The 22,508-nt window shown below is 39.8% G+C and overlaps 4 protein-coding genes and 1 pseudogene across 7 annotated transcripts; 1 reads left to right on the forward strand and 4 right to left on the reverse strand.

The window, feature by feature from the left end:
* The first annotated feature begins 102 nt into the window (after positions 1 to 102).
* Positions 103 to 7,336, forward strand: LOC140779613 (uncharacterized). 2 transcript variants are annotated; one of them, XR_012107375.1, is made up of 15 exons: positions 103 to 290; positions 772 to 837; positions 929 to 977; positions 1,583 to 1,722; positions 2,178 to 2,279; positions 2,369 to 2,464; positions 2,563 to 2,666; positions 2,760 to 2,841; positions 3,560 to 3,652; positions 4,619 to 4,683; positions 5,157 to 5,169; positions 5,261 to 5,341; positions 6,231 to 6,339; positions 6,430 to 6,937; positions 7,019 to 7,336. XR_012107375.1 is itself a non-coding variant. In XM_073124774.1 (14 exons), exons 1-14 carry the CDS (start codon positions 171 to 173, stop codon positions 6,561 to 6,563), a joined length of 1,254 nt encoding a protein of 417 aa, XP_072980875.1. In that variant the 5' UTR covers positions 103 to 170; the 3' UTR covers positions 6,564 to 7,336. The 2 variants fall into 2 exon arrangements, 1 of the variants encoding a protein (XP_072980875.1); XM_073124774.1 differs by having other exon boundaries at positions 6,430 to 7,336.
* Positions 7,337 to 8,830: 1,494 nt separating this feature from the next.
* LOC140778476 (F-box protein FBW2-like) lies at positions 8,831 to 11,930 on the reverse strand. 3 transcript variants are annotated; one of them, XM_073123209.1, is made up of 3 exons: positions 11,799 to 11,930; positions 10,565 to 10,916; positions 8,831 to 9,778 (listed from the first exon to the last, which is right to left on the reverse strand). In XM_073123209.1, exons 2-3 carry the CDS (start codon positions 10,870 to 10,872, stop codon positions 9,118 to 9,120), a joined length of 969 nt encoding a protein of 322 aa, XP_072979310.1. In that variant the 5' UTR covers positions 10,873 to 10,916; positions 11,799 to 11,930; the 3' UTR covers positions 8,831 to 9,117. The 3 variants fall into 3 exon arrangements, with proteins under 3 accessions (XP_072979310.1, XP_072979309.1, XP_072979311.1); XM_073123208.1 differs by having other exon boundaries at positions 11,792 to 11,930; XM_073123210.1 differs by lacking the exon at positions 11,799 to 11,930 and adding an exon at positions 11,302 to 11,761.
* Positions 11,931 to 14,062: 2,132 nt separating this feature from the next.
* Positions 14,063 to 15,058, reverse strand: LOC140777041 (protein EXORDIUM-like 2; annotated as a pseudogene).
* Positions 15,059 to 17,911: 2,853 nt separating this feature from the next.
* On the reverse strand, positions 17,912 to 19,018 carry LOC140778055 (protein EXORDIUM-like 2). Its single transcript, XM_073122584.1, has one exon. It carries the CDS (start codon positions 18,975 to 18,977, stop codon positions 18,054 to 18,056), a length of 924 nt encoding a protein of 307 aa, XP_072978685.1. The 5' UTR covers positions 18,978 to 19,018; the 3' UTR covers positions 17,912 to 18,053.
* A 2,213-nt stretch (positions 19,019 to 21,231) lies between these two features.
* LOC140779765 (protein PHOSPHATE-INDUCED 1-like) lies at positions 21,232 to 22,386 on the reverse strand. Its single transcript, XM_073125017.1, has one exon. It carries the CDS (start codon positions 22,327 to 22,329, stop codon positions 21,403 to 21,405), a length of 927 nt encoding a protein of 308 aa, XP_072981118.1. The 5' UTR covers positions 22,330 to 22,386; the 3' UTR covers positions 21,232 to 21,402.
* Between the last annotated feature and the right edge of the window lie 122 nt (positions 22,387 to 22,508).

The raw sequence follows: 22,508 nt of genomic DNA on the forward strand, positions 1-22,508 counted from the left end.
AAAAAAATTAATAAAAAAAAAAGGCATTGGGCTTCTTTTTCATTTGGATTTTTTATTATATACAAGGTCCTTTTTTAAAATATACCCAAGCGAGGAGACAAACTACGCCGACTCTACTTCAAACGAACACCTTCGGGAGTCGACACGCCATTAATCTCTGTCTCCTGCCAATGGAAGCTCTTCGGAAGCTGGAGAGGGTACAGAGGACTCTTTCCTTCATGGAAGCTCGAGGTCTCTCCTCCGACGATCAAGACTCCGATCGCTTACTCGCCCACTTCCTTCTCTTCTTGGTAACTCGGTTTCTCTCTTACGCTCCAAAATCCTAATCTTTCTATTCCCTAATTAGTTGATCTTGCCGCTATTTCCACATTGTCTTGTAAAAAAATCTAACTTTTAATAATGTAAAAGTGGAGAGCTTTTTCTATGCATGATTTTGTTGCATTAATCTTTTTGTTATCGATGCACAAGGTAAGGTTTGTCTAATTTCTTGTTTCAGTATCAAATCAACTAGTCAATGGAAGAGTTAGCACCACAACTGGTTTGCAAGATGAACTGTATCGCACAATAATGCCACATCGTTCATTTTAAAATCACGATTTTTTTTTTTTTACTTCTTGTTTCTTAAAATTACTCAGTAACATGTGATTGAGAATTGAAGAACCAAATTTAGGGTTGCTGCAGTAGTTAATTTATTTATATTTATTGTAAAAAATGTTGAATTTATTTCTACTACAAAGTACTTAAATGTGATAAAAAGTTGATTGCGGATAGGTCCAACCATGTGGCGGGCTTAGCATAGAGAAGAGGTACTTTCTGATAACTGAGCTTCTATCGAAGGTGAAATTATTGTATTCCCACATCTGGTTTCATTTTCTTGTACAATACAATTTTTTCTACACCTTTGATGATTGGCTTTGTTGTTTAATAGGTTACAGTTGAAAGTCTTGAAGAGGCAAAACTATTTATCGCTGATGAAGGTACTCACTACTTAATGATAAGCGCTATGAATTAGCTGCTGTGCTCACCTATTCCAGATTATTTTTCTGCACTGCCTGGTTGAAAGTGTACGATGGAAGTTTGACTTTATTTTTCTTAGCTGGCAAAATGTTTATTTTTCTATTTTCTTTGTGGATGAGTTTTCTGAATGACTATTATGTTAAAGTTAGATTGTTGAGACAAACTCTAAGCTTATATTCTACATGGGCAGTTATCTGCATTTTCTTCTGCTTTATCCACGCTTCTCTTTCAGCAGTACTGAGTATTGGCAGCTATAGTATCAAGCAGCCTGCATAAGAATTTACTACACAATTATGTTATCAACTTATACTTCGGGCTCTGTTACATAACTCTGAAATTTCCACATATATGTGAGTTTGATAAATCATGCTTTTCCTTCTATTGTAAAGTCATTAGAGTACTACTAATGGTATGTTGTTTAACAATTTGCATGATGCATCACTCACAACAACTAATGTTGTTGGAACTGTTAAAATTGAAAAGTTATATATTACCTTCTACATTGACCTGCTACTTGTTTAATTTTTGTGAGCTCCTCTGAAGAGGTATACCTGTTGCATTGCAGATTCTCCAGATATATATCCTGAAACTTCTTCCACACTTAATACTCAAAGCAAGGTAGATCTCAAGCAATCAAAAGTTGAGGACAGTCCTATGATTGAATTTGATGCGATGGAACGAGCAAATTCTACTCTTGAGGATTTTGTAAGTAGCTGTTATTCTCTGCACTGAGACCCTGGCCTGGTAAAACTAAGGGACAATTAATTTTCTGAAAGTTTACTATGCATATAAATATACAGTGGTGATCTTCAGAAAATTTGCATAGCCTTTAATACTCCATAAGTCCATGTTTGTTTGTTACTTCATACCATTACAATATAATTTCTTCCAGCTTTGATCAAATAACAGACTGGTGTCAATTGCAGATCTTCTCTGTTACATTTATAAATTAGTTAGACCAGTTGTTGGTGGAAATAATTCAACTCCTGAAAAAAAAATGAACAATTTTGTTTTTAGTTTCTTTGGTTCCAAAAATTCTAAATAGTTGAATTTATTGGCTATGGCAAGATAATGCTGATTTATTTTTAAAAAATTTAAGTGTGCTTTGAAAATATATAACAGAAAATGTCATTCTGATGTACCCATTGGTCAAATTACAGTGCAGGTCATATTTTATGTTTCATGGTTTGGATCCAAGTGAACCGCAATGTCTCTTTAAATTTCTTCCTGTTCTTTCCTTTACAGAAAGCTATATTTATCAGGTACCTTTTGATATTCTGAAAAAAGTTTGCCTTTTGCCTTGTATCTGGAGTGAGTTCTTAACTGTTGTCTTTCATTTTGGTCTCTATAGCTAGACTCTTTAAATGAAATTGATCTGCATATAACAGCAGAAGATGCTATTTCTCCAAAAAGGACATCCGATCGTCTTAGTTATATGTTTAATGAGGTAAGCTCTCTTGATATCTCAAATAGACTTTGATTTTTAAGGTGCCTCTTTACCAATCCTCAGAACTTTATGGGCTTCTTGAGTATCACCTAATGCAGGTTGAGGATCGAAGTGGGGCAAATTTTCTCCATGAAACTTCTGGATCTGATCCATTTGGTCCTCTTATTAGCCTTCTTCAGTCTCAAGGACTACTGACTAGCCGGTCTGCAACCATTACCTCTAACCATTTTCCACCATACTCTATATATTCTCACAAGAAAATAAAATTTACCTCACTGTCATTTTGTTATTTTAGAATAAGAACTGAACTCAAATCAGGTGCTGAATATTGGGCCCTTGAAAAGAAGCTTTGTCGAGCACTAATGAGTAAAATAGAGGTTATCTATTAACTCTCTATTCTTTTGCCACTGTTGGGTCTCTTTTGGCAACTTTTGCAATTTCTGATTCTGTTAATATCTGTATGAGAAACTCTGCCATGATGGTCACGCATGTATGTTAGTTTCCAAGTCACAAAGGCAAATAATATAGGTCAGCAAGTATGATGATCGGGTCTTAATTTAGAGGGACAGAAATATATCATGCACATGGACCTTTACACAAGGTTGTCCATGTGAATGTTGGCACAAAACATTGATAGATTACTTATTTACTTCTAACAAAATCTAGATTTTTATGCATTATAATATCCACAAATGACTTTTGAGGTCCATCTAAAGGCTCATAGAGAGATCAGATAGAACCTCCTACATATGATATGTGTTTGTTGTGATTCATACACAAGACTAGTACTTTGCTTAACATTTTTCAAGCTTCAGAGCTCAATCAAACCGCATATTACTCCTGTAACTTCCATTAGAGTAACATATATCTAGTTTTAGGAAATCAAGTTGTAAAGACTTAGATGGTCCAATTGATCATGTAAATCTCGCAGCTTTTCAAATCCTTGTATGAAAAGTGAATTGACCTGCTAGTGGCTAGATTGAAATTTGATGACGAATGAAAACTGAAGCATAAACTCACTCTTGTCATTTTTATGGTTGATCTTTTTGTTCTAAAGGTTTATGTTGCAAACTAATGCATAAATTTATTACTCAGATTTCTATTGAAGATGTGATGAGAGCAATCCATCTCAAATCCTTTGACTATAGAGTGTTGAATCTTTTGTTGTATCAGTTGAGAGGACACGAGGTAAATGCTTTTCATAAACTCAGTTATAAAAAGAAACAGGAAAAAAAAAAACTACATTAGTGATGATCCTTGCACTAAATTCTGATCTACTGATCAAAGTTTTACATATTATTGACACTAAGTTAAGTTCTTATCCTATACATGATGTTTGATGATTTGCATCTGCTGTCACGAATGTTTTAATTTTCATATATCCTAGGATATTCTTGTCAGGCAGGAAAGGAGGCAAAAAGTGAATAAGAGTGTAACACTCCTAGCAGCAAATGCTGTTCAGAGCTCAAACTGGAGATTACAGGGAATAAGAGAAGAGATCAAGAGAGAGAAAATGAAACAAAGAGGAACTACCTAATACCAGTAGCTCCTGCTATCTACTTGGTTGATAACTTACATGAAATTCAGAGTTTGTTGACCATCTAGATTTTTCTTGTCCTGAAAGAACCCAAGTTAAATGCCTTAAAAGATTTGAGTCTATATAAGGTGTAAAACTGACAGCATGCTAAGAAAATGCCTGGAAGAACGTAAACTTGCTAACTGGAGTCAACTAAACCTTAACAGAACAGAACATAAAAAGGTAGAAGTACAAGCTATAACTACTACTTATCCAATATAAGGTATTTATACTATGAGTTGTTGGCGATAATGAAGTACTGAAGGAATAAACAGAATCTTCCATAATGTTTATCTTCCTATCTGTTGATTCAAGATAATAGGTATGCATCATCATGATCGAAGGATTCTCTTTGGAGTCAAGTAGGGTCCTAAACTTGATGTCAACTCCCAAGGTTACTAGCTCCCGCTCCCAAGGTTTGGTAAATTAAGGGCCAAGGCATGTTTTCCCTTTTCTTAGATTCTCAAAATGACAACTGCCTTCAAATATTTATTTTGTCAGTGAGCACATTCAACATGTTATATTCCTTGTTCCTCCATAAATTTTCATTTGTAACACTTCTACTGATAAATTTGTAGGTCAATGAATTGCATATGGAGTTCTTGTCAGTGTCAGAATTCCTAGTTGAGGTATCTGATGACTTGTAAGTGAATTCTTCTTTCCCTTGATATTTACCCAAAAGTTATTTTACATCAGTCAAATAAAACAATAGTTTATCTAATATCTGTTCAGAGTTCTTTTATATTTCTGTCATTTTAAACTTGCAACCTGGATGAACCTTTTGACTGATTAACCACTTCTTGGCATGTTTAAAGTGATTCTTTTTCGTCAATTTATGTATGAAGTGTTTTTTCTGTTAATTCATCTAGATGTACACTAGTATATATGATTGGTCTATGTACATCTCATGTACATTCATCAATTGGTCTATGTACATCTCATGTACATTCATCAATTGGTCTCGTGTACATTCCATGCACTTTTTTCTTTATTTGACTAACATAAGATCACATTAGAATAACAAAATAGTGGTTCAGGTGGACTTCAGCAAGAGTAATGACTGTACAAAACTTATGATTTTGTATAACATTGCCTTTGTTCATGTTTCTTGTGCAGGTATGATTATGAGGTGTGTTTCTGTTGATAGCATTATGTCATCAAGGGCTAGCTGCATTCTGAAGTATATTTCTAACTTGCTTATGATACTCGTATATTCATAGGATGACGTGATCAACAATAGCTTCAACATACTTCGCATGTTTGTTTCTGTACATGGAGCTTCAATGGCATCGAAGATGTTGGTGAGTCAATAAGCTTTGCACTTGCATTTTAAGCAGGCGCCAGGATGGTGATTTAAGAACAGAATCACATGTTTTTCCAACATTTTGGGAACCTCTCTTCTTTGAAAAAGTCAAATCACATCCTCTCAGGCCAGTCCAGTATGTGTTCTCACTAATTTGGGATCTTCAAATCTTCTGTTGATCGTTCTGACCATGATAACCATTTTCACCTTGGCATCTTCCTCTTTGCTGATCTTGTACTGTTAGTACCTCCTGCAGAAGGTTGCACTTTTTTTTCACTCAAATTTGCCTTATTTTATCTTTCCTACTAACGAGTTTTGGTTTGCTAACTAGTGTGAGGGTATTGAGAAATTTAAATAATGCTGGGATCCATGGGCAGTATGATAATGAGTTACTAGAAGATTTTGATGATCTGAGTATCGTCCATTCAAAGGAAAGGTATTTGAGCAATAGATAAAGGGAAGATAAAATGATCCAAAGGCATATCGCAGGAGTTTCAGTCCCAACATCATTACAAGGAGAAAAATTAGAAAGCTGCAGAGGAACTAATTTCTGTTCTGGAAGAATTCAAGGGATGTTTCTACTGGAAAAAAAAATAGATAGAAAGAGAAAAATAATATCCTTTATGAGATATTCCTAAATTGGATAGTTTTTATGCTTTTCTCTTCCTTCAGTCTTAAGAAATTTGTAATCCCTCCCTCCCCTGGATGAGTGGCACCTGTTCTCTATAGAGAATAGGTTATTTTCAGTTTATTTTAGTCACTGATGAGGTAATCTCGTAGGTAACTATTTCTTGTAGATTACATTCTTAATATTATTTAGTAGCTTTTTGATGGCAAGCTGTTTTCATGATTCTTTTTTCAAGATTATAAAATAATTTCTCTTCCAGGCCAAGTGCATCACTGAGGCTGAAGAGAAGTATGAGACCTTATCAAAGACATTGGATCCTGATCTATCACTTAGTTACTGGAGAAGATGTGAAGAGGCTACAAAAGAAGGTACATCTGTAATCATTTCATTGACCAATGTATATTCTCTAGTTTAGAATGCTTTGCAAATAGATCTTCATTATTTTTTCATCTCTTTAGGAGGAATAACTACTGGGCATTCTTATGGGACATGGAATATTCCTCCTGTAATTGTGGATGAGGAAGTTTTTCGATCTCAAAGTACAAAACCGGAAAACTCGGCAATGGTTGATTCATCTGCTTATCTCCAATGATAATATGCAGATTGGTAAACATGTAACGTTTTTATTGATAGAAGCAATTACCTAGCTGAAGGTAACTTATTGTGTGAAAGATATAGCGCCATAAACACGGAGGGACTCTGTACCAAGTTTAACAATTTCAAACGCATAGAACAGGAGGGCTGGTCTTAATTCGACATCTTTCTTCATTAATTCAGATGGCATGATCCTTGCAGTCGGTATAGTAGGACTTGGTCAGAAACCAATTAATCTTTCTTGCAGCACATTGATTTCAGAGGGAAGATACACCTGTACTGCTGCCATTCTTAAAGCAAGCAGGAGGAAACTTTGATCTGAACTAGTAATTTTCCCAATCATGACTAAGGTGACACAGTAGTGATACAGAGGTCAGGAATTCATATCATGCCCATAAATTCGTGCTGCTCTCATAGTCCTATGTGGTCATCACAGAATTTAATTCCATGCAGTTCCTATTGTCCACCTACGCGTGAATCTTTTACAGTGGTTTGCTTGGTCTATGAGATGTCGCCCTGTGCTTCCAACAGTGAAAGTTGCGTGGTTTGCTGGCTCTTTTGCTTTTCTTTTCTTTTCTTTTTTGAAAAAAAAAAAGCCCCTTTGTGTTTCTGGCCCTATATTTTAATAGCTATATATCAACTTATTTAACAGTTGTATTTGTTTAAATTGTATGGACCCTTGTATATTCTTTGGAGCGAGCACAAAGGAACAGAACTTGTTTGGTGTATGCATGAATCTTTAACAGTGGTTTGTATGGTCTATGAGGTGGCCTTGTGCTTCTACAGTGAAAGTTGCGTAGCTTGTTGGTAGGCCTTCATTTTTGGAAAAAAGAAAAGAAAGTCTCTTTGCGTTTCTGGCGTTATATTTTAATAACATAAACAGTCAGTGTCAGCGAACAACAGAGAGATGGGAGGGAGAAAAGATCACCGCTGTTGCGTGGAGATAACTCTCTCCCCTCCCCTAACCGAAGGGCTTAGAGGAGGAGAGAGGGATAGGGTTCCAAGCTTGTAACTGCTATCTTAGATTTTGCGCCGAGAGACATCTCATTTGAGTTAAAGTTAAGCTCTAAATTTAATTAAATATAAAAAAATATTTGGTTACTGAATACAAAATAAACTAGGCGTAGTGGACCAGGAGATGGTATAACTTAAACAGCACAGATCTATCCACAATGTGTTGTCACTGAGAATAAGCTAGGAAATCGCACGGCTCTTGCAGCAGAAATCTGGGCCAGTGTTAGAGCTCACCAACAGATTCTAAGATTTTCACACGACGACCCTTTCCCCCATATCTGTGTGGTCTATTGTACCTCAATTGCCCATCTGATCAAATATATATTCGCACTCACAAGAGAGAAGGCAAAGAAAAAGGGTTAAATGATGCTTGCAAACCATTTACCTCATTTTGTGTACAAGCGAGAGATATAACATCATAACAACCAATTAAACATACCATGATATAAACAATCAAAATGTGACCCACCCTTTCACATGTTCAGCGTGCTTCTGCCCAAATAAGCTAACCAATAGTTAGAATAGTAGACTATGGAGGTAGTTGGCATTAGGGGAGCACGCAATCAGTTCCAATTTCTGTGGGCGATGAGGACTTGGCATTAAAACAATGCTAATAAAGTAACCCAAAAGAAGAAATCAACCAATAAAATAATGCTTAAATTAAGAAATTAATATTGTATAAAAAATTTGGAGGTCGAATACCGAACTACACGGAGATATTAAATAAATTTCCACTTCTAAAAGAAAAACTATTGCAAAATTAGAACTCACGAGGATTTCACCTTCTGGGATTTGATGCTCGGGAAATAGGCCACGAGCCTAGCAAAGATACAATGGTTTGTCATGGATATGATATGATGCATCATCATATCTTTGATAGGATCACTCGTTTTCTCCTGCAGGCAAAGTAGCACGGTCTACAGTATTGGAGGACGGAGTCCATCAGTCTCAAGTCTTGTCACTAGACATTAGAAACGTCTTTCACTTCATCTCAACACCAAAAAAAGACTCTTATTAATACTGTGAAATAGTGCATATACATAAGACAAGAAGCCTACAAGGAACAAGAACTTAAAACATCACTCAGAACTTTGTACTTCGCTATGAAATGCTCCCTAAAACCAAAGAAACAGATAGTTCATCCGAAGTTGTATTCTGAGCAAGAACATTAAGCAGTGGTTTTGTTCATCTGGGGGATGCTTTTGATCCAAGGTAGGATAGATCGGAGAAACCAAACTTAAGATGTACAAATGAGACCCTAATAGAGCAGATTACAAGTATATATTTGAGACATTTATTGGACAATGCAACATTTGTATGCGCAAAATGTCCCTTCTTATAAGAGATCCGCCGCATTGGTTTGCTTGATGTAAACGCTCGGTTTACTTTCAGACTGGTCGCTTGTAATTTTTCTGAGATATGAGGAAGATGCAACACAGGTTATAGAGGTAGATTCTAGAGGTTTTGGAAACAACAGAAGAACCGTAGTGATAGAAGAGGACAGAAGACAGTTCTTTGAATTCAAGAACAGACAAGTGTCATGGAGATGGAGGCCAATCGAAACCGGCAACGGCATCATTCAATTCACCACCATAGAACCTGACTTCCAGACCCTCCAGCCCTTGGCCGTCATCCCAAATGCCATCTTCATCGCTTCCTCCCTCAAAGACATTAAACCCGTCGTCCATGAACTCATCCCACGAGTAAATGGAGGAATCTGAATAATCTGAGCATTCGTCCCAGAAGTTCCTTTCATAGCAATCCACGACGTGAGGTCCTAATACCTTCAGGCCAGAATACCTCTCCTTCAAGAACTTGTCATCAAGTTTCACATCCCAACAGCCGCGAATATCCAAGAATTCAAGATCTCTGCATTGTGAAAGGATATCGAGAACAGCTCGGGTTGTGAGGAGAAGGTAGGCCATCTCAAGGTGGTGAAGCTTCGGCATCGTGCAGGCAATCGCACAGGCCTCATCGTCTTGGCAGACCTTGTCTGCCACCTCCAGCGGATGCATCGTCCGTCGAAGCCCGACAAGGGACTTACAGTTCTTTCCTAATGCCTCAAGTGCACGGGCGCCAAGCTTCTTACAGTAGCTCAAATCCAAAAAAGTGATATTGGATAATCTTGGTGCGACATGCTCTATAATGGAGTCGCTCATTTGACTCCTCGGCAGCTCTAAGGTTTGAAGGGCACCAGCACTACCAACAAACAAAGCAAACAGAGATAAAACAGTCATAACAGAAGATCAGCAAAGACAACTGCAGAACAATCAGGGCTCTAGAACACCTTAATTCATAATATTTCTTTGGCCCATTTCCACTTTTGTGTTCGAGATGATGGTTGGCTCACTTCAACACTAAGACAATCCTTTGCAACAAATAATATTCAGCAGACCAAACATAAATATACACATGAAGCCCTACTACAAAAAAACAAGAGTTGTTCCTTAAAACTTAAAAATATCATCTGAATGTCAATCATGTTTATCTATCAGAGCTGCTTCCTAACTTGAGCTTACAGTAAAATGAATAAACTGAACGCACTAGCAATTTATTGTACTAATTAGCAAATAATAGCACCCAAAGAGGAGTATAAAAAGGAGGTAGAGCAGACTATAAGCACACCAATAAAATTTTTGGACATAATGAGAACTTCATCATGCACAGTCCAAGATTCAACAATTAAGCTGGATTCTCCATGTGGATCTAAGTGGCAACCTATGCTCACTCTCATTTTTCATACACAAAAAACATGAAAATTCTGCAGTTGGATATCTTTAAGATCCCAAAAGATGTTAATCTTACAACAACTAGGAGCATTGACAACAGGATGCATAAATTGAAATAAGATCGGTTTTTGTTATAATCTAAGAGATGTGAGATCCTTGAAACCACAATTAAGCACATCAGTTAAAGGTCAATTCAAGATATAGGTGATATAGAGAAAATTATAAAGGAAATGTAACTAAAGAAAGCTCGACTCACTGGTCTGCAATGAAGGAAAAGAGGGAATCATTCGACAGTCCCGAGACGCTAAGCCTGCGGACAGAGCCGCAGCTTCGGGCGATGAGCATCTGAAGCATTCGATCCATCTGCTCCGGTTTGCACCGCTGGCTCCATTCCTCTATGTCAATTTCTTGCCAACAGTAAGGCCCCGAGACTGCGCGGCCCCAAGACTTGCAGACCCTGGGAACAACGGTAAGAATCTCTTGAAGGGAAAGGTTCCGAAAAATTAGACCCAGGGCATCAGGAATTAGCTCCTCCCATCTCCTGAATTCGCTGCACTCCCCCATCTTTTCCCGATTAGCAAAGAGGAGGATTTGATCAACCTATAACTCTGTTGTTGTTCCAGAAACACAGATCAAAGTGTGAGAAAAGACCCTGAAAATCTAATGGAACACAAGAAATGAACTAAATTCTAAGATGTAAAAAACGAAAAACCCATCCGTATGGATCAAACGTTGGATTGAATGAACTCACTAAACCAAAGACAAATAAATACATAGAGGAAGACAAATAAAAAAATGGAAGTATTCTCTGAAGCACCCAAAACAAGTAGAGACGTAAAGCTGGAAGACCCAACTGAGAAATTGATGGAAAGTAAAATCGGAAGGGAGGGAGGGGAGTAGTAGGTCTGGGTAAAGGGGTAACCAAAAAGGAGCAATCTTTTCAATCAAGTAATGTATTGATGGAGAAAACCAAGCTCAGGAAACCAAAAATACCATAAATTTCCCCAGCATAAAGACTTCAAGGGAAGAGACAGAGGGAGCAAGTAAACCACCCAAAAGCCTCAATCGATCCTCCACTCATTACTCTCTCATCAAAAAATAAAAAAGATCCTCCTCATTACTCACATGAAATCCAGGATAAGAGTGCAGAGAGGAAAAATGTTAGCATAAAAAAGACAGCATCTTTCAATCAATTGCGACCGACCACTTAAACGAACGAGGAGAAAAAAAAAAGATCTCGAGATAAAAAGATCCACACGCGACTATTAATTCCGCCTCAGGAGAGGTAGCCCCAAATCGCAACCATAAAAAGAAATCCTCTCTAATTTTACTAGAAGAAAGTGTACAGAATATTATTGAAATCTCCACGAATCATTGTCGCAGACAGGTGAAAAAAATTAGAAGTCGGAAAAATCCAAGAAATCGTTCCAGTTTTCTTCAAATTCTCAAAAGCAAGTGAGAAAAATAAGTTATTAGGAGATACCCAGTACCAGAGAAGAGGAAATGAGACCAGTTTCCTTGCTGGATCTACAAGAGAGAGAGAGGAGTAACAAGAAAAGAGAGGAGGAGAGAGAGAGAGGGACTTCCAGAGGAATATGAAAACAATGACACCGCTAAAGACGCAAGCGATGGCAAAAACGTAAAAGAATCATTCATATATATATATATACACTCATATGTGTGAAAATGTATTCGCAAGTAATCGTGCAAAAAAATAAATTGTAATTTTCTAATAATTAAGTATATATACTAGTTTTTTTTTCAGGAACTAGTCAAAATCCGTTTATAAAGTGCACGATTAAATTGAGTCAATTGTCCAGGTATGAACAAGTCAAGACCAACTAGAAATATTAAACTCGGGTTCTCACACAATAATACTTAAGAATTTAATTGAATTCGACAATTATCTCGTGAAACAGAGATCTCACAGTCAGGAAGTATATAATAGAATGTATACTTTCGCCTCATGAAATTGGAGGACTGTCACCACAATAGTAGCATAATTAGTAGTACTTGTCCTTGGTACAAGAAGGATAGATGGAGACACTTCGTTGGGCCCACTAAACGGGCCGTAGCCTAGAACTGAATGGGCCGTAGACTAAAATCCCACTAAGTACCACGAACTACTTATAATTTATGATATGATATTCATACTTGGGGCATATCTTTGAATCTCCCTTGCTATCAAATAGTTTGTATGATTAACTTTAACTTGAACAATTATTATGAAATAAATTATTTAGTAGTTTGATAACTTAATTCTACTTTATTCAACTTGACGATAGCTCTATGTGGTGACTTGAAAAGGCAGTTTGATAGTACAACTATTTTGAGTAATATCTTTGCAATGTTTTGTTTGAAAAAAAGAAGACACCTGATTGATTGATCTCCCAAATTATTTTACTTTAAAAAAACTATAAAATAGTGTTTTGGTAATTTATGATATGTCTATTAAGTTGGGCAGAAAACCTAACTATTTAATCACAAGTATGGAGACATATATTGTGCAAAAATATACACGAGATTAAAATGAATTTAGACACAAAATATACGAATTAAGAACAAATATGAAGCCCATGGGCTCATTGCCATCCAGGCTAACGAACTAGCTTCTTGATCTGCTCCAAATATAGAATCTTGACAACCTCAAGAAGATATTATAACTATAAGACCCACTAAAGAGAAGGCATCCCCAGTGAACCCCCGGCAGGTTAACAAGTGAATCACGGCTCTATAAAATTAACTTAATTTGGGGCCGACGATTTGATTGACTATGCCACGGATTCAATTCGTAGGGTCACCGATCATCTAAAGACACAATTATTTGATTCCTCTCTAGAGAAGACTCTGCTGCGGAGCATGCGTCATCTACCTCCTTCGTAATTGACAAGTCATTCTTAAGCTGCAGTGGTAGCAGGATTGCTGTTATATCTTTTAAGTAAAATTATTATAATTAAGCTGCAGTGGTAACAGGGTTGCTGTATAGAATCAATGTAAGTTTTTTATTTATCCCGGTCGTCCAACTACAAATACTTTCTTTAGATTCACAAGTATAGGATCGAGAGTTACTTCTATTTGATTCCCGATGATGCGATTGGATGTATGTTAGCCATACAATCCCAAAATTATAGATGCGGATCTCAACATATATTAGCAACTATATGATCCACTAAAATAGGATAATAAATGGATCATGGCTCAAGAATCAACTTTGGTCCATTTAATTTGGGGCCCACGATTGAATTGACTCTGCTACGGACTCAATTCGTAGGGTCACTGATCATCTAATAGAGATGTCTGGTTTCCTGTTTTACCTCTAACTTTCTCCTACTGACCGGTTTCTTCTTATCTGTGAATATTCTATAGATTAACTCAGGGGGAGACCTAGAAATGTCCCACGTCAATAATGGAGACCCTATTAGAGCTAGGGTATCCCCAAATCATTTCGTCGTTCCTAGGGGAGCCCCACACATCAATCAAGCAAACTTCCTAGCCTTATCTATACATAGCTTCGACCATTCCTGCTACAAAAGTTGATGCAACGTTTTTATTTATTTGTCATGCATTAAACCTACTAGCTTCATTTGCATTTGGTCAGGTAACACGTCATGCAACCCCATAGTCCATAGATACTTCTATGCACGTCTGAGCACGTGGATGGTATTATATAGTTCATATCAATTGTCATTTTGATCAAAGTTCTCTTCCGACAAATATTACTAATGCCAACGTGCTTTAAGAAAATAATTATTAGGATAAACTGGGATCCCATATCTATAATGTAGGGATTACTACCACAAAGGATAGTACGATCACATCCAAACAATATATATTAAATATCTGTTTTTTATTTATCTACAAACTATATTGCATATATCGCCCCGGTCCCAAATATCCCCGGGCAGGCCGTCACCGCCTCAAACGGCGCCGTGGCGTAGCCCTGGAAGTACCCGTCCCCGTGGCGGCGAGCAGCGTCGCGAGGTTGGCGACGGCTCCGTCCATCCCAATATCGCCGTTAGGCGGGATTAAGGGAGGGGTCTTCGGACCGTACAAGGGCTGGTAGAACAGCCACGCGCACTCGCCCGGGCACTGGGAGATGGAGATCCCGACCCAAAGGTAAGGATGCTGCGCGTCGCCACGTCGGTGGTGGGAGCGATGCGAGAGACGAGGCGAAGGAGGTCGTGTTCTGAGAGGGAGCTGCCGAGGGAGTAAGACTCGTCAAGGAATTGTGGGCCGAGGGTTACATGGGCCGGGGTTTTGCCATTGAGGTTGGTTGTGGCCCACCATGTGGCGACGGATGGCGAGGGGAAATCGTCGGGGGAGGGGGGAAAGAGAGCGGAGGAAGTCGGCGACGATGGAGCGCTGGGAATTGGAGAAGCGGCCATACCAGAGGAGGTGGAGGGTGAGGTTGCCGGTGAGTAGGAGAGAATTACTGCAGGTTGTGTATCGACGCGAAAGAGCGAGCGAGGTTTCACTGCAGAGGAGTATAACAGTAGAGAAGGATTGTGAACTCTATAATGGTGGCGACCACGTTCACGAATGGATGCCATGTCTATTGGGCAATCCATCGTTTCTTGAGAAATTTGAGCACCGGGGACATGCAATTAACCTAAATTGTGCTTTTAAACTGTGATGGCGGTTTTCGTTAGCCTCATGAGCTTATCTGGTAGATGACCAGCTGATTAACATTCAAATTATCATCTGCTACCCGAATCCGCTTTAAAATCCGGCCTAACAAGATCCGGCCCATTTAACGGAATTGGACAAGAGAGGCGTAAGATCTATAGCCGAAAACACGAAGCCTACCAAACAATACGGCCTATGTGACGTGCGAAACAAGGGAGAGGGGGTAAATTCCATGGATAAGGACTGGAAAAGGAAACCAGTGAGCCAGTGTGATAATGACGGGAGAGGGTAAAATGACATGATTAGCCCCATTGGAATGTCCTATTAGGATATATCAATACCTTTACCATAAGCCAATTATTATTGTTAGATAATAGATATCATATTATAGGATGATATCGGGCAGACGTGAGTCGTGACAGCAGCAACTCGATCGCTCGCTCTATATATATATATATATATATATATATATATCTCCATCTACATAATGCATGCTACAGCTGTAACCATTGATCTTGATCAACGGACCTTTCAATAGAAGCTAAGTTAATTATGATTTTAAAAGGTTCCACTGGGGGAAGGGCAGCAACCAATGATGACTGTGGATCTAATAATTAAACGTCAGCCTTAAACCCCAACTTGTTTGCTTAGAAATTTTTGAGTTTTTTATGCATGGCATACCTGCTAATTGCTTTCTTCAGAGAGGTGAAAGGCGCTATTATTTACTGGAAAGTGCATACTAGTGAAGAGCCTAAACATGTGGAACTATCTAGTGATGAAATCCTATGAGAAGGATATAGAGATCAAATCCGTCACTATACAACTCCCAAATAGAAGCCTCAACGGGGCATCACTTTCCGGATAGCATAATGCCAATCACATATAGCCGTGCATATGAATCCAAAACGTAGCAGTCAGTAATCGTGTCAAATAGCACGTTCACCAACCTATCAATTTCATTTACTTTGTTTCAAAAACAAACATTAGAGTAAACCACTACATAATTGTTTTTCATATATATATTTTCTCGCATGATACAGTGCGTGTCTCATCTGGGTTAAATTGCCTTCCAGCTCCAACACCAGATTTATTAGTTGATCTGAAGCGATAAATTATCACAGCAAGGATAAGGGGGACATCTTTGGATTATTCCGAGGGAATTCATACAGTGAGACAAATTGCTCCCAATACGAGACGACATGTTAATTGTTCAACGTGTGGCATAGTACATGCCAAATCTTATACTCCCAACATGGAAAACAACAACGAAAAGAGAGAAGAGAGGGAAAGGAAAAAAACTACGAGTAAATAATTAAAGAAGCTCGTACAACCACGCTACTAGCGATGAGAGGATCTAAACGTACTTTATGCGAAGAATATTTTCGCTTTTCCTAACACTATTCTTATCAAATCAAACTGTAGTATCACGAGATAATTTTATGATTTTATCTCTGCTACAAGTTACTGCCCCCCTCCCCTTATATTGAAAAAAAAAAAGAAAAAGAAACCAAACTTCTATAAATATGAATAGATCAAGACATAGACTCCCTTCAACTCTACACGAGCCGACATTATGGAAGAGACTTGAGAGTCGATCCACCATAATTAAAGAGAAGATGACGGGTCCTCTTCGTCTATATAATAACTATACTAGATATAAAATCGATCAAAATAATGGAGTTGATACGTTTGCAATTAAGATTTGGGGACTAACACAGCTGTGAGGAGGGGCGGGCGAAGGGACGATCTCGAAGGCGGCTACGGAGTCCGAGGACTCGAGTCAAAAGGCGAGGGCTTTGTATAATTAAGAGACCGAGATGAGGACAACAGAGTTGCCAATTATTGCAAGTGCATGCATGCAGGTGAGAGGGTAGCACGTGCGCAGTAAGGGATGAGAAGGACTGGGAACTACTGATGACGTGGCAGCCGACATGAGCAAGTCGGTGGAGTGCATGGTTTAGAGCACGAGAAGCGTGGATGCGCGTGACATCACTGGACAGGGTTTGGGGTTAGGGAAAGCCGATAGCCACAATTAAAGATTCTTCATTAGATTACAGCTCCATACACAATTAGAATAAAAAGGAAGAAGAAAAAAAAAAGGGACGACCGTCTTCAATACAACTTCTATTTTAACTAGAACACAAATAACACAGCAACAAAAATATGGTATTGTATAAATAACCATAAATATAAACACTTGTGTACAAGTACAGCTGTGAGCAAAGGAGGTAGGATGTCACGCCTATAAATAAACTTATATTTGAGTATCGTCAGCAGTATCACAGGAAGGTAACAGCAAGAAGCTTAACATGCTCAAATTTCTTTTTAGCAAAACTAGCTAAGAACACAGACGAAGAGGGTCCGAATATTGTGGCTCCATCAGGACCACGGGAAGATCAGACACCAACAAACCTATAAATCATTATCAGAGATCTTATAAAATATAATAAACAACAAGATAAACATGAAAAAGGTTAGAGGACTACTGCTGTAGCGATAGCCATGGCTTGATAATGACAACCTTGACAATCAAGGAGGAGAGAGGGAGTCAATAGAGAAGAAAAAAGAGGGAAAGGATAAGGAGGGAGGAAGGAGGAGATAAGAAAGATGGAGTTGGAGGGGGAGGATGAAGGAGAGAAGGGGAATAGAAAACATCGGAAAAAGTTTTTTCCCTCCTCTCAGTGAAAGTTATCAGAAGAAGAGAGACAGGGTAAATCGCTAGTGTTGATTGATAGAACCTCTCAAAGAAGAGGGGCTTCAATAAGAAGCGTTTTAATTTCTCGCAGGTACCAATGTGTGCTAGGATATATTCATCAATAAATTCTTCAAATTAGCCAAAACCATGGAATTCCTGTAATTATATGAGAATACTTCATTGCCTCACAAAGTGTACATCTTTTATTCAAATTATTTTGTGTAAAATAAGAGAATATATTAATCACTAATTTTAACATATCCTTTTATCCTCCTTCATTAATTAACAAGGACAAACAACCATATGCTGCTTCATAGATATCTCAACATTACAATTAATAAAAGCAAATTAAAACCATATTAACCACTAATCACATGACATCTACACTTTCATAACCGAACTTTCCCTTTCTACTTCTATATTACTACACGAGCGTGGTGCACTGAGAAGTTTTGGGGTTCCACATGGCGGGCAAGAGAAACTTCCTTCCATCCACTCCCCTCGCGTTATAACTGGCCCCACTCGCGGGGTCTACCAGAACTTTTCCCGGGTATCCCGGATACGCCCCCGTCCCGAACATCCCCGTGCACGCCGTCACCGCCTCCAATGGCGCCGTCGCCGGCCCCTGGAAGTATCCTCTCCCATTCGGATTCGTCACCGCCCCGGCCAACAGCGTCGCCAGATTGATCACCACGCCGTCCATCCCAACGTCGCCGTTGGGCGCCACTAACGGCGGCGTCTGCGGGCCGTAGATGGGCTGGTGGAACGGCCACGCGCACTGCCCCGGGCACTGGGCCGAGGAGTCTCCGACCCATACGTAACCGGCCGAGCCGGCCGCCGGACCGTGGGCCCCGCACCGGCTCGAGCAGAAGCCCTCGACCGCCACGTCGGACGAGGTGATCACGACGCCGATCGAGTCGGCCCTGGGGCGACCGGCGCGACCTGCCATGGCGGTTATCTGGGAGGAGGTGAGCTGGTTCCCGAGGGAGTAGGACTCGTCGAGGATTTGAGAGCCAAGGGTTAAATGGGCCGGGCCGTGGCCATAGAGGGAAGTGGTGGCCCACCACGTGGCGACCGTGGGAGGCGCGGCAAAGCCGGCTGAGGAGGGGGAGAGGGAGCGGAGGAAGTCAGCCACGATGGAGCGCTGGGAAGGGGAGAAGCGGCCGTACCAGATGAGGTTGAGGCTAAAGTTGCCGGTGAGGAGGGGGCCGTTGTGATACTGGAGGACCAAGGGTTGTTGCTGGACAAGGATTAGCTTTCTGGGCGAGGCCGTGGAGGATTGGAACATGAGGAGGAGCAATAGGAAACAGAGTGTAAGGAGAGGGGTCAAAGTGCAAAAGGTGGCCATCTCTTTCGTTGTTGGATTCTAGTTTTAGTGGTGAGAAAGAGGAGTAGAGAGCAAGAGTTTATATAGTGGTGAGGAGTGCGACTAAAGAAGAGGATGAGGAGTGGGCGAAATAGAATGAATGATTGGTCGGCTTAGTGGACTTTGACTCTTTGGCAGTGTCTCGAGTTTGGTGGCGTCGATTGGAGTAAGTGCGGATTTCTAAATTGTTGCGTCGATCGAGTCTGTCCTTGAGAGATGGGGTCAGTAGATTGTTGGTGGTGAATTGGTGATACTATAGTTTGAGCTTGGTTTGTGGCTCAAATGTAAAGGAGACTATAATTGGCCTTTGGAGCTATTTCCTCTATATATATATATATATATATATTTTTTTTAATAAACTACGACTCTAGCGCTTAATTATAAGTTAGATTTTTTAAAGTAATCCTTCCAGATATAAAAATAAAATAGTAAGAAGAAAAGAAACATATGGTCGGTTGGACTCAGAAAAGTGAGTAAAAGATATACTTCCCCGAGAGTTAAATATAATGAGAAATTGAAATGAAACATATTGTGCCTGTTTGACGTGTTCAAGCAAAGGCCACACAGATTCCATACTGTGTGAAATGGGAACAGTAGCTTCAACAAGGTACTCTTAATCCAAAGAGACCATTATGGTCAAACTCCTAGAACTCATGTGCAAAATAACAGTTCGAAGTTTGATAAGTATGTTTATGTTTAACTGCGTCACGTCGATCGTTTCCTATCAATCCTAACATCAACTACACAACTAACCATCATTCTCTTTGTTATATATTATTCTCAGGTTTGATACATTATTTTATTGTAGGAAAAACTTTGAAAGATAAAAGAAGCTGCTTTTGGTAGAGATAGAAATGGGCCGGTGAGTGGAGTTCGCATTAAAGAGTTGAACAAGAAGCCATTAAGCTGCTTCCAATTGGGGCCTTTTCTAGCCGAAGAAGGAGAAGGCGAAGTCAAAGTTCCTGCCAATGATCTAAATGATATAATTTTATGGGGTCAGACGACTTTATTGACAAATAAAACAAAGACCGGGTCAGCATTATCGTGAGTGGCTACGGCAATGTCATGTATTAATTCCCAATATTCGATAGATATTAGTCTTGGTTTTGCCTCAAAAAGCTTTGCACGAGCTCCGTTTTTATATCGGAATGACTAGTCGAGCTGAGATAGACCCATCTCTCTCGAGCTCAACTCATATTAGTTAAAAATATTATAAAATTTTGTTCCTAAAACATACTTACTGTATTAAATTTTTAATATAAAGTTTTACTTTCAGTTGCACATTAACAAATAATTATATTAACTAATCATTGTGGTTACATAATTCTCCAAATTGCACATCGTCAAGAGACTAAAATTTGTACGAGTTGAGCTAGAAAAGCCTGTCCCAAGTATAACCACAGCCAACGAGTTGAGTAGCTTTTGTGAGCTCATCTATAATTTTATTAGCTTCATGATAGAGATGGAAAAATCTCAGGGAAAGGGAAGAGGGATAGAAGATAGCGATAGTAAGGATGGCAACCACAGTCAAAAGAGGTTTTGTGGACATAATCCAAAATATTAACCAGCGAAAAGGATCCGACGAGAAGCGGTTGCTTGTGTGTATATATTCACGGTCATCTGATGTGCAAGTGGGTTGTGTTGGGATATATCCGCTATTATTCTTAATCATAATTCTCTTTATTCAGAGATTTCTCTTACTGACAATTTTGTCGGTAAAGAATGTTTTTCTAATTTCTATGTATCACTTAGCTCCAGTTTTGCTTGTGCTGTCAATCTAAGTCTGCTCTCGGGTCATTAGGCAACAACTTATGCTTTTGGACGTATCCTATATGTACGAAATGGAATTAATGATGGGAAAATTAAGTTGGTGAATCTGCGTTACAATCCAGAAATTAAGGGTTTTATGATCATGATACGTAGTAACTAAGTAATTGAAAGCAAAAGATAATAGTGTTATAGGATTTGTCGTGATTCAAAATGAATGAACGAGGAGGGATAGAGTCAACATCCATGAATAACAGAGCAAAGAAACGGGGGAAAAGAGCATCTTCTTTAATGGTTTATCCAACACTTCGCCATCAGCAAGCTACGCATTCTGACCGTGAGAAACTTCACATCAATTAACATCAGTGGAAAAATACCCATAACTTCTTACACTCTCAGTCAAATCTTTATATATAAGTAAATATATCATTGCACATCCATGAGTTAAATTATCCAGAGAAAAAAGCAGTGAAGGTTAACAATATTCTTATTGCAACAAAAGATCTAGCTTAGAACTTACATATATTCTTATCGTACAACTCACTGGACATATGTACATATATATATATATATATATATATATATATATATATATAGTTTCAAACCCCACATCACAAAGATATAAAGAAACCCCAAGTTTCTACACCAAGGTGGAGCAAGTCGACGTCGCCGGATTAAACAGAGCCGGAACCAGATACCTCCTCCCGTGGGCCCCATTTGCGTTATAGCTGGCTCCGGTCGTGGGGTCCACCATCAAATTACCAGGATACCCCGGGTACGCCCCCTTGCCATATACCCCCGTGCACGCCGTCGCTGCCTCTAATGGCGCCTCCCTCGGCCCCTGGTAGTAGCCGTCGCCGAACGGATTGGTCACCGCCCCGGCCATCATGCTCGCGAGGTTGATCACCATGCCGTCCACCCCGACGTCGCCGTTAGGCGCCACTAACGGCGGCGTCTGCGGGCCGTACATCGGCTGGTGGAACGGCCACGCGCACTGCCCGGGGCATTGGCTCGCCGAGTTGCCGACCCAGATGTACGCCGACCCGGTCTTCCGGTCGGACCAGTGGGACCCGCACCGACTCATGCAAAACCCCTCAACCGCAACGTCATCCGCCGTGAACACCAAGGCGATCCCCCCTCTCACGCGCCGGCCCTTAGTGGCCAGGTTTGAGATTTGGGCCATGGTGAGCGATTTGCCCATGGAGTACCCATCGGAGACCTGGTTGGCTAATAGAATTCGACTTTTCTTGGGTCCAGGCTTGCTGCTAATCTTAGTAAAGTAGAGGTGCTCAATGGTGTCCCACCACTGGGAGAGGGAGGGGTTCGGCGCGTTGCGTGCGGGGGTGAGGGAGAGGAGGAAGTCGGAGACGATGGACTTCTGGGTTTGGGTGAAGTGGCCGTACCAGAGGATGGAGATGGGGATGTCTCCTTGGAGCACAGCTCCATTGTGGTATTTGAGGAGATTGGGTTGGGGTTGGACTAGGGATGCTAGTTTTCTGGAAGACCCCATAGAAGAGTGGGCTAGACTTACTAGTATTATCACCAGTACAACTAGGAAGGAAGCCATTTTAGAGTAGTGAGAGGAAAAGCTAAAGAGAGAAACTGGTGAATTGTAGTGAGGTGGGAGGAGGGCTTATAAAGGGGGGGGAAGAGGAATGAGAGTGCTCAAATGATAGAGTGGGTTCGAGTCAGCTTCCTGGTCTTGTTTTCTAGAGAGGGACTCTCACTCGGAAGGCAGCTGTATGT

This window comes from Typha angustifolia, chromosome 15 (genome assembly GCF_048772165.1).
Source record: "Typha angustifolia cultivar Huaian chromosome 15, ASM4877216v1, whole genome shotgun sequence".
Lineage (NCBI taxonomy): Eukaryota > Viridiplantae > Streptophyta > Magnoliopsida > Poales > Typhaceae > Typha > Typha angustifolia.

Excerpts from the sequence above, each read along its gene's own strand:
- LOC140778055 (XM_073122584.1), bottom strand. The coding sequence starts at position 18,977 with ATGGCCACCTTTTGCACTTTGACCCCTCTCCTTACACTCTGTTTCCTA.
- LOC140778476 (XM_073123209.1), bottom strand. The coding sequence starts at position 10,872 with ATGGGGGAGTGCAGCGAATTCAGGAGATGGGAGGAGCTAATTCCTGAT. Across the intron at positions 9,779-10,564 it reads TTTTCCTTCATTGCAGACCA|TGCTGGTGCCCTTCAAACCT; the intron begins GTGAGTCGAGCT and ends GTTTGTTGGTAG.
- LOC140779765 (XM_073125017.1), bottom strand. The coding sequence starts at position 22,329 with ATGGCTTCCTTCCTAGTTGTACTGGTGATAATACTAGTAAGTCTAGCC.
- LOC140779613 (XM_073124774.1), top strand. The coding sequence starts at position 171 with ATGGAAGCTCTTCGGAAGCTGGAGAGGGTACAGAGGACTCTTTCCTTC. Across the intron at positions 978-1,582 it reads ACTATTTATCGCTGATGAAG|ATTCTCCAGATATATATCCT; the intron begins GTACTCACTACT and ends GTTGCATTGCAG. Across the intron at positions 1,723-2,177 it reads ATTCTACTCTTGAGGATTTT|TGCAGGTCATATTTTATGTT; the intron begins GTAAGTAGCTGT and ends GTCAAATTACAG.